General features: G+C 46.7%; 1 protein-coding gene across 1 annotated transcript in view; it reads right to left on the bottom strand.

The window, feature by feature from the left end:
* Window positions 1–3,496: 3,496 nt before the first annotated feature.
* The window catches only part of KAT6A (lysine acetyltransferase 6A), a 1,549,616-nt gene continuing 1,536,156 nt past the window's right edge, over window positions 3,497–16,956 (bottom strand). The window contains exon 17 of the mRNA XM_069617664.1: window positions 3,497–13,100. Within this exon, the coding sequence (XP_069473765.1) occupies window positions 10,558–13,100 (2,543 nt within the window). The 3' untranslated portion in view covers window positions 3,497–10,557. The remainder of the gene's footprint in view (window positions 13,101–16,956) is intronic.

The following is a 16,956-nucleotide window of genomic DNA, read 5'->3' as shown; positions in this document are numbered from 1 at the left end:
CTTTTCGAGCCACAGAAGGAATATAAGGACGCCTGCGCTGGAACTTCAAGGTGTGCCCTTGTTCGCGTGTCCAGCAGCCATCTGTCGGTGGTGACAAACCTCAGTAGCCGGCCTCCAACTGGGGTGCACAAGTGTGGGCCCGAGTCCACGGCCGGTTCAGGTCTGTTTTCGTGGTGGAGTCCTGCCCTGCGCAGATGCTGACCTCTGCTGCTTTATGCCTGTGAGTGACCTCGGTATGCCGCTTGAGTCGTGGAGAGGGAAGTTTGCTGATAAGGGGTGGTATAACCCCTGGAGGACCTGCCAGACTTCCCTCTGGAGGAACGAAAGGATGACGATCGACATTGCTGTAGAGTTCCTAGTGAACATGACGTTTGTGTCGTCTTGATAATCTGCAGACTCGTTGATGGTCTTTCCAAAGAGTTTCTCTCCATCAAATGGCATGTATAACTTTGGATTGAACGTCCAGTCTGAAGTTGGATGTTTTCAGCCATTCTTGTTGATGAAGAAACACTCAGTTGCCTATTGGCAGAAACCTCTGTCCGCGATGTCAACTGCCACTGTAATGGCATGGCCAGTGGCTACCTCATCCTCCTTGAACAGGGCCAGAGCCTCTACTTTCTTGTCCTCAGATAAGAAAAGTCAAGAATAGGGCCCAGTTTATACCATAGCTCCCAATCATAGTGGGACAGAATGGCCAGGGCATTAGCGGTCTAAATGGTGGAGGCCACGGCTTAGATGATTCTTTTGCCCATCGCTTCCAGCTTCTTCCCTTCTTGGTCTGGAGGCACCCTGGATCAGGGCGACTGGTTTACAGAGCACTTCCGGGTGAGGGCTGGGACCTCATGTACTTGGGGGCCAAGTCCGGGACCCTGTATTTCTTCGAGTCTATCCCGCTTGGGAGGAGCAGTGCTTGGAGTCTTCATTAGGGCCAAGCCCTCTTCCCAGATATCATCTAGCAAGGGAACAGACATGGTCTTCTGTCGGGACTCACGTTGTTGATAAAAGAATACTTGCTTTTTCGTCTCCTCAGGCACCAGATGAAAAAGGTCTGAGGCCCTGGATATCATTGCGTGAAAAGAGCTGACCTCATCCGGAGAAATGTCCCTGTGGGGCTCATCCATGCCCAATTGTTCCACGTCAGCTGGAACAAAGTCAATTGCCTCATCGGTGTCTGTCGCCATAGTAGCCGTATCCGTGCGTGGCACCAGTTCCCCAGTCCGAGTCAGGTCCTGATGTGGAGGTGGTGGTGTCGGTTGATGCCTCGGGCCAGCTGGGTCTTTTGACTTACGCTTGCGTCATGGTGGACTCCCCGGGCGGCAACCTTGGGTGGCTCCTAGACGGGGCAGGGCCCGATGTGGGAGGCAGTCTCTAGCGTGTGCAGCGCTGTCAGAATGTTCAAAGACATGTCCCTTGGCAGAGGTGTGAAAAGAGCAGGAGGTGGAGGTTCCAGACTGATGTGCCTCCTCCAGCGAGGGGAACATGGCTCACCCCGTGGGGATCCCCCCTTATGGACAAGGGTACATGACCCCCTTCATGGTCCAAATAGAAGGGCAGATTATCGTCGCCCCCGTCGGAGCTTGTATGTATTTGCACCGGTTTCTCTGTGGCAGCACAGGAACCAGCACCCTTCTTCGGGTCAGTAGGTGGGACTTTACCCTTTCCCTTCTTTTGGGACTTTTGGAGTGGAGCGGCTAGGGGAGTTGTCCCCAATCCAGGTGCCTTATTTATTGAATTGATTTTTTATAACATGCCTAATACCATACCTGAGTTTGGTTTCTAAGCGTGGATCTGGGAATCGAAGCTCTGGTGCTCTGCGTGATCTTGCTGTTGCAGCTACATCACACCATGGTGGTAGGGACACTCGAGGAGTGGACACCAGCTTTGTGGCCAGGCCCCCCTTCGACGAAGATTTGATGGTCATCAACGTGGCGTTAGCAGGAGCCTTCGTCGACTTGGTAGTCAGCGATTAAGTTGTTCTGGCCGATTGAGCAGTCGATGGCGATGCCGAAGGGGGCAACGAAGAGCCATCTTTCGATCTTTCTTTTGTCACCTTGTCTGCCGATGGTAAGCAAAGCTTTGACGCAGTCAAAGACTTTCTCTTAGAGGGAGTGCCCCTCACCGGTAGGCTAGCTGTGAAAGTAGTTGGTGATGGTGACCTTCTCCTCCCCGAGCTGGCATCCGCAGCCGCGACGAACCCAGTGGTAAAGGCGCTGTGAATCCTAGCCTTCTTTTGGACTCCTGAGGGCGGTGCATCCTCAAAGGACCTCAACCTCTTTTCTGAGGGAGTTTGCTTGTGGGACTGGCCGTCCTGGGGGAAGCATGAACATGCCCGGAACAGTAAGATGCCTTGTCCGATTTGAGCCACACTGCCAGCATGCTGTAGCAATGCTTCTTTGTTTTCTTCGAAAACCTCCGGCAGACCTTGCATGCCTCTTCATCATGGTCCTGGCAGGCAATACAGACATTTATGATGTTCATCTTCTACATACACATTCCTCACCACACTTTGCGCAGAGTTCGAAGAGGCACCTCTTCTCCTCAGCCATGGTGGAAAGGTGCAAAGTAGGCCTAAGCCCAGGTCTCCTTGAAACTCAATGGAAGATCCGCGATGTAGGATGATCTTCGCTGACAGCGGGTCCCCGCTGCCGGTAATCGACCTCTGGTCAATTGTTAAGACAAAAAGCAGTCAACATTTCTTCAAGAATTTACAAAAAAAACTAAAAATAGGAAAAGATATAGCCCAGAGAGCAAGAGAGGACTCCCAAGACTGAAGAATGCAGTAAAAATCTGAAAATGACCACCAGGGGTGGAGCTTAGGGAGAGGACTGTCATTGGATGGGGGCAGTATGACCCAGAGTAGAGCGATTGGTTTAGAGGAGAAATGCAGTTTTCAAGCTAAAGCGAAACCGTTTTCTTTTTACCAAGGATTCCCAGCCTGACGGCGGGTAATATTCATGAGCATGTGAATCCATGCCAGACCCCATGCTCGAGAACAGGCCCATTTCAGACTACCGTCAAGCTAAGAAGATGTGATATAGGTATCTTGGATTCTATTGCCTACATTATGTTCTTCTGCTGTTCTTCACCAATGGGACTGAACATGTTATGTGCATTGTGCAATGCCGTTTCAGCACCCCATCAAACTGTGTAAACTATCTGGATGGGGAAGATATTTTGAAAGAATAGATTTTCATAGTGTGTTGTACCAAAGGACCTTAGCTCCTTTATAATGGGAGAAAAATATTACTTTAGAAGGCCCACTGTACAAACAAGCCAGGCCAGAAGGTTTAACTGAAAAATTGGACCACTGAGCAGACATACTAGATTTGATTTAAATGTGTTTGTATTGCGCAATTGATCCTTGGGTATCAAAGCCTCAAGACTATGCCATCTGTACATCGATCCAAAGGAAGAATACAACATTGAAAAACAAATGTGAATATTCTTGCTGCAATCAAGGAAGTTGGGGATATGATGAACATAACCTGGAAGATGATTTGATAGCTTAGCTGCATTAATACTTATTTATTTTTATTTATTTTATTGTTCATTTACAACGTGCTTAATACCAGCAAGTGGCCTCTAAGCAGGGGATCAGGGTTCAAACCTGTGCTGCGCCGCGTTGTCTTGCTTCCAAGACAAATCTGTTTCCCCTGCGTTGCCACCTACGCAGCGAGGAATTTCAAAAGTCTTTCAAGTCTTATATCATAAAGTTTTAGTGGCATTCAAATTGACTTTCAAATATACAGCAGTGGAGCAACACATAGCTTTATGAAGTAATGCGAGAGCCTTGAAACAAATGCAAGCTTTCACTGGAAGTCAATGACTTTTTTTCAATACTGGAGAGATATGTTAAAGCTTTGAGGAACCAGAGAGAATCTCGGCAGCAGTATTGTGTAATTTAGTTTGATTGGTAAGCATCTCTAAAAAATGCATTACGATAGTCCATCTTCACACCGACAATAGCATGGGTAAAGGTAGAAAAATGAAAAGGGGCTAGCAGTGGTTGTAGTTATTAGAGTATCATCAGATAATAGGTGGTTCAGCTCAATATATTTGTTGCTTGTATGTCACTGGATAAAGTAGAATAAAAAAATTACTCCTAATGTTTGAATCGTCTTCAATATTGGGATTCTTTGACCAGAAGTGTAATCTCAGTGTACAAGGGAGAGTATTCATGCCTGGCCAGGGAGAAGAAGATAATCAGTTTTCTCTTGATGTAAGCCAAGTCATTTTTTGCTCATCCATTCCTCTCCCAAGAAGCAGAAAATGCTATGAATGCCCATGATATTGGTTTTGTAATAATTTGTTTCACAGTCTAAACATAATTTGAATGTCATCTGCATAGTTTCGCAACATTACGCCATGATCAAGAAGTAAATTATATGGTGGCTTGATGTAGATATTGAAGCAGAGTGGGGGTAATGAGGCACCTGTAGTACCCCATAATAGACTTGCTGTGGTTTGGATTTGAATTGCCCATTCATATCCTAAATGTTCTCTTTTCCAAGCAGGAACTTATACAGTTCAAAGCATCATCCAACACTCCCACTACATTCCTAAGTCTACTGAGTGATTGAGAGCATCAAAAGCAGCTGACAAATCCAGTAACATTAATATCATGCTACCAGCACCAAGAAATTGTAATAGATTTTCCTTGATATCTACTACAGATAATTCTACATAACAGATTGCCAATCCTATGTGCAACACACATCTGCCATAAACACCTGAAGTTGTGAGGCTGCAATGTTCTCTATTATTTTCAACAATAATGTGACAGAGGTAATAGGTCTTTAGTTACAGCAAAGACTCGGATAAACTGAGGGTGTTGAAGATACCTTTTGCTGAAAGTTTAACGTTCCCCAAGAGTTTTTGTGAATTATAATGTGTCAGAGTACCCTCAATCCAAAGAGCAAAAAGGAAAGTTTAGCAATAGTTGAACCATATTGATCTTGTCCTCATTTATAGGACATCTGATGCTTTAAATTCTGCATTGGGTAAATTTTACCTTTACTGGTCTCAAGAACCCTAGTCCATGTGGTTGTCTTGGACAGACTAAGAATCCTAAGCAATGGTATCCACTAGCATGTGCCAGAAAAGCAAGGTGGGGGGTGGGGAGGGGGTCGGTAAAAAGCAATATAGACATGCAAAAGTGCATCTCAGACTTTGCAAAAAATGTGTAAATGAGGAACACATATCTTTAGGATCCCGGCAAGAGGAACTTGGTGAATTTAATTGGTTCAAATCTCAACAGTTCCACAGAAAACAAGACCTAGGAAAAGTGGTCCCTGTCTAAATCTTAAATGATCTTTAGGAAGGATTATCCTAAATCTGCAAAATGGCATTTAAACGACTGGACAGTGCAAAGAATGGGTTGGAGTAGAGTTCTCACAGGCATAGGAGGGACTGAATATAAGATTTCATACATACGTAGTGAGCACAGGTTAATGCATCCAAGAATGTTGGGTCAACAATCTGTTGTTACCAACATAGGAATCATAAGTGAGCTCCCGCAGGCATACGATGGTAAGATGGGCAGGTGAGCACACTCGGGCACATGATGGGCAGATGATGCAATGGATTGACTATTGTGGTAGCACAGCTATGGAGAGAAGGGCATATTTACATACCACAATTAAGTTAATCAACTAGCAGGTTACTTCTGGTAACCCCTCTTCAGAGAAGGGCACTTGCATACTGAAGGAAAGTGGGACTGAACCATGATACCCCGAGGGATCAATATACAACACCCAAACTCAATTGCCACCTGTAACTCAGACTGTTGCACACTTCCCCTAACCGAGCAATGGAAAATGTTCTACTTCAGAATGTTCATTGTTGGTCACGCAGTGTTTTCAGAGAGCTTGCCGAATGGTTTAAACTGCTGCTTTAGTAGGCTTGAAGCTCCTACGTGCTAAAAAATAAATAATCACTGTAGCTGCTTTATGAGAAGGGAGTTCACCCAATGCATGCTGCAAGTGTCTTGTCTATTATAGGAAGGATACCAAAAGGACAAGAGGACACTGGGATGCCTTGCTTCATCTTTCCCTTACCTCAAGCTCAGGGAGTTCACGCAATCCCACACATGGGAAAACACATTGTAGGAAACAATCTATCTAAACGCAGACACAAACCAGAACACAAAATTGGAAGGTTTTTCACAGAAAAAATGAAGCTGTACTTTATCTGCAAGGAGTAAGAACAAAAACAAACCAAAAAGTCAGAACAGCTCAGGTGCCACTGAATACAGTATGGCACTGGCTGTGGATCCATTGTCAATGGAGCAGGATTCCAAGCAACACTGAGGCTGGATGCCATATGGTCCTATAACTGCGATTCAAGAAAGTTGGGCCAAAGTGAAGAGCCATACACATTATTGTTACTGCTACACCTCTGTTGCCCACAAGAAATCCTGTCAAATCCCACAACCAAGTTCTACTGGTTCCCCAATTTCTGTATGAAGGTATTAGATAACCTAGAAAAAAGACATTTCAAGTGTAATAAGAGAGAAGGAAAGTGGACAAGTAAAATTATCAGAGAAAACATTAGGCAAGCTGGGATATTTTACAGCAGGTACAAAGGAACAAGACTATTGAACAGCAGAGCTGCACTGCAAGGTAGAACATCATCGGAGGTAAGAGCTGTTGAGATGCAAATATAGATGATGTGGTAAGCTGAGAGGAGAGGTTCACTAGTGGCTATGTTATCCACAATGGAACCAGGAGATGATAGTTTGAAAGTTGGTTTATCTACAGGACTACATTGTGTGATCATGGCATAGCGCTTAAGCTAATTTGATCCTTACATGTATTGACTACCAAATGTGGGAGCACTTGGATATTAGCTAACTCCCACTTGCAAGCACTCTATAAATTAAAAGGAACTCATCGTAGTGACTACGTACTCATAATACATAGTCCCCTTTGCTCCATCATTGTGGGCGTCCCCAACAGGGGGACGGTACTGGAACCTTTGGCAGCAGAAAAATGAGCTTCCCCTTTAAATTTTGCATAGGGCGCAGCCTCGGAAACACCCCGCCGAGGACCCGCTCTCAGACACTTCACCTCAGTCCCCTTTGAACACACCAGACGTTTAGGTACCTGGCTACTCTTAGTACATTTTAGCCCTTGGCATACTAGCGGGGGAAGGTGGGTGGGACGTATGGAGGAAAGGGGACTATGGTCTAGGAGTACTCTACTCACTACGATGAGTAACTTTAATTACTCATATGTCCCGTCCCCGTTTCTCCATTGCTTGTGGGTGATTCCACCGAACAAGAACACAGGGTGGAGCTGTGACAACCTGCCTCATATCTAGGATGACGCAAAAAGGTTCTTCAGAACCACCTGGCCAAACTCTGCATCGTCCCTGGAGCTGGCATCCAGCAAGTAGTGACTACATTAGGCAGACGGAGTGGGCTAAGTAGCCACCTTGCTGATGACCTCCCAAGAAGCATGTCTCTGAAATGCGACATCCATGGCCTTGGCTCTGACCACGTGGGCATTAATCCCCTCAAGAACAGGTTTGCCCATGGTCGTGTATGCCTCTGAAAGGGCCTAAACCATCCAACAGGCAATGGAAGCCTGAGGCCCGGGGGAGGAGCCCCCAAAAGTCACAAATGATGCCTTGGACCTTCCTGAACGATTTCGTCCAAGAGAGATAAAACCTGAGAACCCTTGAGGTCCAAGGAATGTAGGGCCCTCTCTGCCTCCGACTGTGGGTCCGGGAAGAACACTGGCAGGTAGATCTCTTGATTCAGATGGAACAGAGACCACCTTGGGCAAGAAGTTTGGGTGAGTATGCTAGATGACCTTGTCGTGAAACATGATGAGGGGCTCCCATGAAGATGATGCCTGCGGCTCACTAACCCTGCGCGCAGAGGTGAGAGCCACCAACAGAACTGTTTTAGCGTCACCAAGCGCATGTCCACAGAGGCCATCGGCTCGAAAGGTTTACGTTGCAAAGCTGCAAGAACCACATTGAGGTCCCAGACCGGATGCAACCTATGCACTGGAGGAAAAAGCCTAGACAACCCCTTGAAATGGGCCCTAACCACCGGGTTGGCTGCTGAACACACATGCTCAGGGGAATTCTTGTAAGCCCCAATGGCCACCAAATCCGTGCAACAAGTATCCACCTGAACTCCTGAGCGAGCCAGGTGTGCTGAAAAGGTCAGTACGTCATCCAGAGAACAAGTGACAGGGTCCAGACCTTTGTTGGAAGCCCACAGTCCATTTTCTCTTATAATGGGGCCGAGTCAAGGGCCTCCGGAATGATACCCCAGTCGTCATCAGAAAATTGAGCATGCTGAAGCCTCAACTGATCAGGTACTAGGCCGCCAGGGCCAGTTTGGCAGGGTCCGGATGTTCCACTGCCCGCGCTGCTGTGTCAAGAAACCCCTGCGTGGGATCGAAGGATGGACAGGACCCCAGGAGCACAATTGCAGCAGATCTGAAAACCAGGGTCTCGAAGGCCAGTGGTAAGCAACCAGGATCAGGCTGCAGCCCATGGAGGTCCGGAACTTGCAGAGGGTCCGTTGGAGCAGAGGGGTGGGCGGGAACGCATAACTGCGGCCGTGTCAACAGATGTGGAAGGCATTTCCCAGCGACCTCTGACCTGCCCATGAGGCAAACTAGGGGCACTTGGCATTCAGGGGAGATGCAGACAAACCCAGGTCTGGGAACCCCCAAACTAGAAACAGGACGGGTTTCATTGCAACTCCCACTCCTAGGTGTTGAACCCCAAGCGACTCAGTTGATCTGCTTCTGCATTGCTGTCCCCTGTCAGGTGAAATGCCAAAATCCAAATCCCCTCCGTTAGGGCCCATTCCCAGATCGAAACCGCCTCCATGCAGAGGAGGAAGGGGGGGGGACGGGTACCACCCTGTTTGTTCAGGTAAAACATTGCAGTAGAATTGTCTGTCCTGACAAGAACTGACTTGTCCCTGATGAGGGGCAAAAATGCCTCGAGGCCCAGGCCCATTGCCCAGATTTCGAGCAGATTGATATTTAGGAGCGCTTCCGTCCCGGACAATGCTCCATGATCCGCATAGCCCTCAAGAGTAGCCAGCCAGCTCGAAAGAGATAAGCCCGTCACCACCAGGGTAGGCTCCGGTCGGGTGAAGGGGGCTCCCACTGAAACATTGTCATCCATCAGCGAACAGCAAAGATCGGGCAGAAGGAGCAGCGGTATAGGGATCCAGTCCGACTGAGACCCTGTCTCCTGATGCTAAGGTGGAGTTGGAGGTGCCCCATCTTGAGGTGAGCGTGCTGTATAGTGAGCATGCAGGAGCCATCAGCCCCGGATGTGCTGGAACCACCATGCTGGGGTGCAAGCAAACAGGGAGCAAGCGGAAAGCTAAATAAGTCTCTGCGCTGGCTACCATGTTCGACACGTCCGTACAGAAAAAGTGACTGAGGTGAGGCGTTCCCACATCCGGGGCCGCGCCCCTACATGCTGTAATACATTTAAAGTGAAGCTCAATTTTTCCCTGCCAAAGGTTCCGGTACCTTCCCCATGTTGGGGGATGCCCAAAAGGATGGAGGAAAGGGGACGGGACATATGAGTAAATAACTGGACAGGAATGAGCAGATGCTGAGCGTGAATTGTGTGGGGCAGAGCTTACTGCAGAATAACTTAATTGGCATATTTTCATCACTGGAGAGCTATAATGGGCCCAATCTATATTGGATGGAGGCATTGCCCGGTGAAGGAGCTTGTTGGAGAGAGGTAAACATTCAGAGCTTATTGGGAGTGGGACAAACCTGGATCACACTAGGTCAAAGACCTGTATTTGGAGACTCAAGGGAGAGATTTGTACTAGGACTCAGTTACACTGATACAGACCGTGCTTATTGGGGCTTTTGCAGTAAGTGGGATGGAGACAGAGCTGTACTGGGCCTAAGCGGAAAATGTACTTTGCCATCTTGCTTTGAAACTTTATACAAAGCTCTGCTTGGACCCACGCTTCAGAGAAAGATTATCCTTGCAGGGTTCTGGGGAGGGGTTAATTCCTCACAGCTGAATTAAGTGCTTCCTGCTGGACTGAGCAGGATATCAAAAGTTGGGCAGTAAAACAGATTTTACACCCAAAAGAATAGGGTGCAAAGAGTCAAGGATTGCGTTGGATATCTTGAACAGAACAGGCAATTAAATACAAAATAAACAATTTAAAATTATACACAAATTCTGCTGTCTGGGTTTTTTGTAGTGTTTCTCTGTATTTTTTCAAGTAAGGCTTCTTAGTTTTTCTTTAATAATAATTTCTTTCTTTTGTGCACATCTTAAATGTATTTTTCATTTTAATTTTTTTCTTTAAAACATATTACTCGAAAATGTTTTAGGGACTATTAAAAAAATAGAAAAAACCAAACCAAAAAAACCCAAACAACAAAAGAAAAACAAATACTAAATCAGAATGTGTAAAAAATAAAAACACTTAAAACATAGACGGTCATTGAAGGAAATGGGTGAAATCCAGGAAATCTACAGCAATTATCTGAAGTGGACTGCGCCCATCACTATAAAAGGTTCCTTAATTGTGGCTCTGGAGGCTCATCTGCGCATGTAGGGCCCGTTCAATGACTGCTTGGGCCCTGCACTTGTGTTCATGTAGCTGTGGTGAGGGGGTCCTGTGTACATCATATTGCCATGGGGGTTTGGCTGCATGGGTTGCTGGCTATAGGCCTGCCCACCCATCATCCCCATCTGCATAGGATATTGTGCCGTCTGGTTCATGTATGCTGCATTGCTGTGGTAGCTGCTGTTGATCATTGGCTGAGACATCCGATAGCTGTTCATGGGGTTTAACGAGTTCATATTCATGGAGTTTACATTATAGGGGCCTGTTGGCATCAAGTTCACCCCCATGTTCATACCCCGCTGGACGGAGAGTGTGCGGGGGGCCCCTGTTTGCATGGCCACAGTCGGGGGGCTACGACCATAGAGCTGCTGTTGATGGGAAGCAGCAGAGGGCAGGGGTGCGGATTTGGAGCGGATGGCAATGTGGCCTTTGGCAGGCATCTGGCCCTGCAGTCTCTGGGAATGGGACATGCCCATGGTGGAGGCGGACATGTTGCACTGAAGGAGGTTCATGGAGGGAGATGTCAGGGTTGGTGGAGGGGTCATGGTGGCTTGTGCTTGATGGCCACCAGTCAAAGAGTGCGAGGGTGCTAACTGAGCCAGACCTTGGGAGGACAATGAAACACTGGTTGCATAGGATGTCACTGCAGAAGAGTGACTGTAAGGCATGGCATGGGTGTCCATGATGGTGTTAGTGAGCTGCTGCAGCCTGGCCAGGCTGAACGTAGCAGACGGCTGGGAGTAGGCTCCTGCACCAAATTCACCTGGATAGATGCCAATATTGCTGCCACTTCCGGACTCTGGAATTTCCATGATCGTAGGAGCTGGGGTGAAGCTGCTGGTCATGCTGCACTGTGAAAGTGAGGGTTGCTGCTGCTGCTGCTGTGGTGGTGGAGGCTGTGGGGGTTGGGGCTGTGGCTTGGACTGCTGTGGCTGCTGAGATGATTGCTGTGGGCCATGATTGCTTGGTGGCCTTTCTCCAACACAGTTTTGAGGCGACTTGATATTGCAGTTAGCAGGGGGAGGGACTCCACCCTGCTGCATCATGCTACAGCTGCTACCAATGCTGGCCATTTGCTGAGTGATCACACAGTTGCTCTGGGTGAGTGAGCTGGAAGAGGACAATCCCCCATATGAACAACTGCTTTGAGAAGAGCCATTGCCACATATGCTGCCCCCCATCGTGGAGTCATAGCTGCTAGGGTTCTCATAGTTCTCAGTCGTGCTTTCAATGCTCCCCAAGTCACTGAAGCCACTATCCACAACCTGCTGGGAGTGGTCAGACACTGAAGGCACATCCATCATAGGGCTGGTGTCCATATTCTGCATAGAAGGTGCTGACAAGGAACCTGGTTCTGGGCTGATCTGTGTGTAACTGTTCTCAAGAGCAGGCACACTGGGGCTGCTGACCGAGCGCACAGACTGGCTGGGGTGAGAATGGACTGAAGAAATCGGACTATTGTGTTCAGAAACATGGCAGTCTTCAACTATTGACATAGGAGGGTCTTCCTCAGATTGTGTGTAACTCTGCAGGGTTTGACAGGCAGCTAGGGTTTCTTCACAGTCCTGATACACTTCGTCATGCACGTTGCTCTCCCCCTGTGTGAGAGATTGCACAGCTTGCACTGTTTCTAGATCCAGCTCAGTGTGGGGAAGTTCATCAACCTCTTTCAGCTCCATAAAGTTCTGTGCATCAATAGGCTCCTCCTCTCGTTCCTCCTCCGAACCCAACGCATGTTCTGAGGCGACAGACGTGTTGTGAGATGTTGCCTCTTCCTCAGAATCCTGCTCCCCGACCTTGCTCTTTCCCTCTTCACAACTGCTCAGCAGACTGCCCTCTAAAAAAGACTCATTGACAACCGTCTCATCAGTGACACCTGCTGGTGCTGGCTGGTCCTCCATTGAAATCTTCTCAATAGACTCTAGACCAGCATCTGCTATGTCATCTGCACTGTTTTCCTCTTGTTCAGAAGGCAGTGCTTTCTCCAGCACTTCTAGAACAGGTTCAGGAGGCTGCTGTTTTTCATCTACTGGACTTACTTTTTCCTCTTTTTCCAGCACAGGCTCTGGCTCATCTACCAGGGGGCTGCTGCTGCAACTGTCCATGGGGGACATTGCCTGAACATTACTGATCGCCATTATTTCCTCTTTCCGGTCGTCAACTGAGACTGTCTTGTTAACAAAATCCTCCTCTTTCCTTTCCTTTGCAGGCGTTAGATCTTCATTCTGCTCCACTGCAATAGTTTCTTTCAGCTGCACCTTTGGCTTACGCCCTGGTGTGGAAACAGACGAAGTTACTGATATTTGCTCTTCAGACAGAGGTGATGGGGGTGGGGATGGGGCTGATGGCAGATCACTATTCAATGGCGGACGTTTCTTCCAATGAACTGGTTTGCGGCTTTTCCCTTTTGGCCAACCTTTCTTCTTCTTTACAGGGGTAGAAGAGTCTGGTTCTGGTGAACAGTCTATCCCTTCTTGCGATCGTAGTGCAGCAATGGGCGTCAGGATCGGTGTTTCTAAAACAAAAATACAAAGGTTAACAATGTAATGTTTAAAATTTGCCAAACGACACAACATGCAGTACCCAAAGAACTCAAACATGTTGATTTCTGTGACAAGTACAGGCTCTTAGGACCAATATTACTAATATAAAGGCTCTGCAGTAAAGACATAGGCGTCTTATCAACAGTTTCAGCTCTGGAGTTCATATTCCTATCAGTGATGCGCTCAAAACGTGACCTTGATTAAACAAACTGAAGAAGGCAGCGCCCCACCATGAGGAGCGAAAGATGCCTCACTGACAAGCAGCTCCCTACGCATAGGCCCTCATAACAAGGGTAGCTCTGATTCACTGACCAGCCAAGGTGGGGGGAGAGAGACTCCTCACTGATGTGAGAGAAAAAAAGCACATTTTTAGGTCAAGGTTATTAAATGCACAAATGATTGTGGGAATGTGCGAAGATCGCAACATATTCTCAAATCTACAAATCTGAAGTACATATTTTGACCTATACAATACATAATTGTAGCAACACATTTAAAACTATACATGCAAATGTTATTTTCTTGCTTCGGTTTTAAACATAGGATTTCTTTAAATTACATATGCTGCTGTAGCCCACCTGTCACTTCTATGTCTTATTCTCCTTTATATGATTTAGACCGTGCCATTTTTGTCACATTTTACCCAAAACACCAGGGGTATAACTACTACCTATATGTTTTTTGGAAGAGTGGAGTTTGTGGCGGGACTCCCTCTCTCCTGCGCACCCTTTATTTGGTTGTTAGTTGAGTTAGACCTGCAGCCAGAGTCATAGTTTGTCAAGGAACCAACTCCGAGGTTCCTACTGTCTAGAAAGATTGTGGGGGGAGTGACAAACTTTTGGACTGGAAAGGCGCTGGTTGGGTTTGATAGTCCAGTATTTGTTTGTAGGTAGTTTGCACAAGAAAATAGATGGTCCAGGTTGTTGGTGTGTTAAACATGAGATTTATAGGTTTATTCCTTGTTATAATCAGCACCAATGAAAGACATCATTGGATGTAAATGTAATATTCATAACATGATGATATGTTACACAGCCGACGCGCGTTTCAACCTAAGTCTTTTTCAAGGCCAATTGGGTTTGGTGGTTGAGTTTTCAGGTGGAATGGGCTGGTCCTCCCAAGTGTGGGTGCCAGAGGGCTGAATAGCCGTACTTGGCCGGGTTCGGCAATGCTGTTGTGTGGAGTCCACGACTCCACACAATAACTACTACCTATATACAGTCATGAACACGGCATGATAAAGTCTGCAAGCTAGAAAAAGCAAGGTTATGGGAAGAACTAAAAACTAAAGACCCTAGAATGAACGCTGAGAAAAGGAGGTTGTTCAAAAGGATGTCAGGTCAAAAGAAAAGAAACAATATTCACTTAATTTATGGAAATCTCTAAAAAATGCATTAAAAATCAAAAATAATTATTATATGTTGTGACCAAGGTTTCACGCAACTGCCTTAGCCCACATTACTGCCGAGTATCTGCCCTTGCATTCTGCCATTGTATTGCAATACATGATGCCCTGACGCAAGCTAAGCACAGGGCTACGGGCGCATCTCCATGCTAAAAACAGAACTGCATCCCATGCTCCTCCAACGCGCACAGTGTCCCCTGCACAGTGTGCATTGTGCTCAACTGCCTTCTGATTGCTGATCTGTAGCCCAATTGTAACATTTCGAATCTAGATGCCACTATAATTGCATTGTGCCCAACTGCCTTGATTTGTTGATTTGCAGCCCAATTGCCTTAGAATTGATGATTTGCTGCCCAAATGCAATATTTCGAATCTAGATGCCACTATAATTGCATTGTGCACAACTGCCTTGATTTGTAGCCCAACTGCCTTTTAATTTGCTGACTTTGTAGTCTACAAGTAATACTTCGAATCTAGATATCACCCCCAGCCCACTGAGTCTAACTGTGCCTTAGTCATTCGGGCACTGCCTCCTTAACTGTAATCCCTCCCTGCGCCACCTTACCATACTTATCAGGTCATGACGGGGGTCACTGCCCTTTACTAACCTCTACTTGACCTATAAAGCCATTCTAGGATCCTTATCCTTCATGCTACACACACACACCCCCCCGCCAGAACCCCCAAGCCACACCACATGTACACCCTGCCCTCCACCATGCTCCACGGCCCTGCCCCTCCCTCAAATCCCTACCTTAACGACCCAGCCCTATGGCTCAAACACTTTGCCACCAAACCTTCACCTAACCGTCCATGCACTGTAGAATATAGGAACACCAGACTTAGATCTAGACTACCCCGGCCACCTTGCACTCAGCGCAACCACACCGCCCTTTCACAGCTCAGCCCACCCTCGCCCCCTAACTCACCGTCCTCCACCACACCTACCTCAACACTCAAGGGAGCCCTTATCAATGTCAGATCCCTCACTGCTCACGCCCTTGACATCGCAGACCTAATCACTGTCCAAAACCTTGACTTTTAGCCATTAATGAAACTTGGCTACACGATGCCTCTGGCCCACTCCTTGCACTATCCATACCTAAGGGTTACGCCATTATTAGAAATGATCGACAATCCAACTTGTCTAAAGCCCCCGATTCGTGCACTAAAGACAGCACTTGGTGCAACAATATACAAAATGTGCTTCTCAATAAAATAACCACTCTGCAACGTAAAATTAAAGGGATGGTCTAGTAAAAAAATGTTATTTAAAAAATAGATAGGCAACATAAAAAAAAAATACTAGCATTCTCCGTTTTAAAACTTCCTATGTAAAATTTTGAGCTATTCAAGCTCAAAATTCGCAAAAGCAAGCACATGGGCGCATCCATTTTGTGAAATGGAGGCCCTCCTGTGCTGGCTTTTGCGGCACTAATGAAGGAAAAGCCAGCCAGCTGTAGTAAACAAAGGCTACCGCTGGGTAGCTTTCCCGAGATTCAGCTGCAGCTTTCTTGCTCTGGTCTCCGGTCCCCGTCCTCCTCCTACAGCACTAATGAAGGGAAAGCCACCCAGCGGTAGCCTAAACTGTGGAACTCTGTGCCTCTCACTATCAGAAACTTGCCTTCCCTGAATTCATTTAAACACAAAGCCAAAATATGGCTAGTCTCCTCTGATGACCTATTGTCACCTTAATAAGCATGTCTATGTATGTATCAGTTCTTGAATCTGCATTGTGATCTTATTTTAATGCTCAATCTTTATGTTCTATTTATATGTTCTATGCAATGTTATATTGATATGTAACCACTGCCTCAAGATACGCGCCCGGTAGCCTCCGGGCCTGGTTTGCGCTATACAAATAAAACAAATACAAATACAAACCTAGATGTAAGCCCAAGGCATACAACATAAGGGAATCTAGCTGGTTTGAGCATTTCCAAAGATTGTATACCTGCAACCACACCAATGAATACCTAAAGGATGATTGCCCTCAAATTTGCCATCCACTATACTGGTCGATAAGAACATGATCTTTGCCTTGACTGAAGTGTAAAAGGCTATTCTGGATCAGCGTTTGAATATGGGTCCTGGCCCAGATCACCTACCAACTGACATATTTAAAGATTATCCCATTATGTGGGCTCCATATCTGCAAAAAGAAGTCAATGAAATAGTGGCATGAAATCAAGTCTTGTACAGCTGGCAAGGTGTCGTTATTGCTCCAATTCTCAAAAAGGATAACTGATGAACCGATAAATTATTGCCCAATCTCATTATTGGACTCGCTGGTTAAAATGCACTCTAAAATGATACTGTAAAGTCTAGACACCTGGCGTGAGATAAATCATGCAATATCTGATGCTCAGGCAGGATTAGGAAAGTTTGGATGACTAATGATCAGTCACTCACACTTTACCTGA

This window comes from Ambystoma mexicanum, chromosome 10 (genome assembly GCF_040938575.1).
Source record: "Ambystoma mexicanum isolate Mex_15411 chromosome 10, UKY_AmexF1_1, whole genome shotgun sequence".
In the NCBI taxonomy this organism is placed as follows: Eukaryota; Metazoa; Chordata; class Amphibia; order Caudata; family Ambystomatidae; genus Ambystoma; species Ambystoma mexicanum.
The sequence above is the reverse complement of the archived record's forward strand: the minus strand, read 5'-3'. Positions and strand labels throughout refer to the sequence as shown.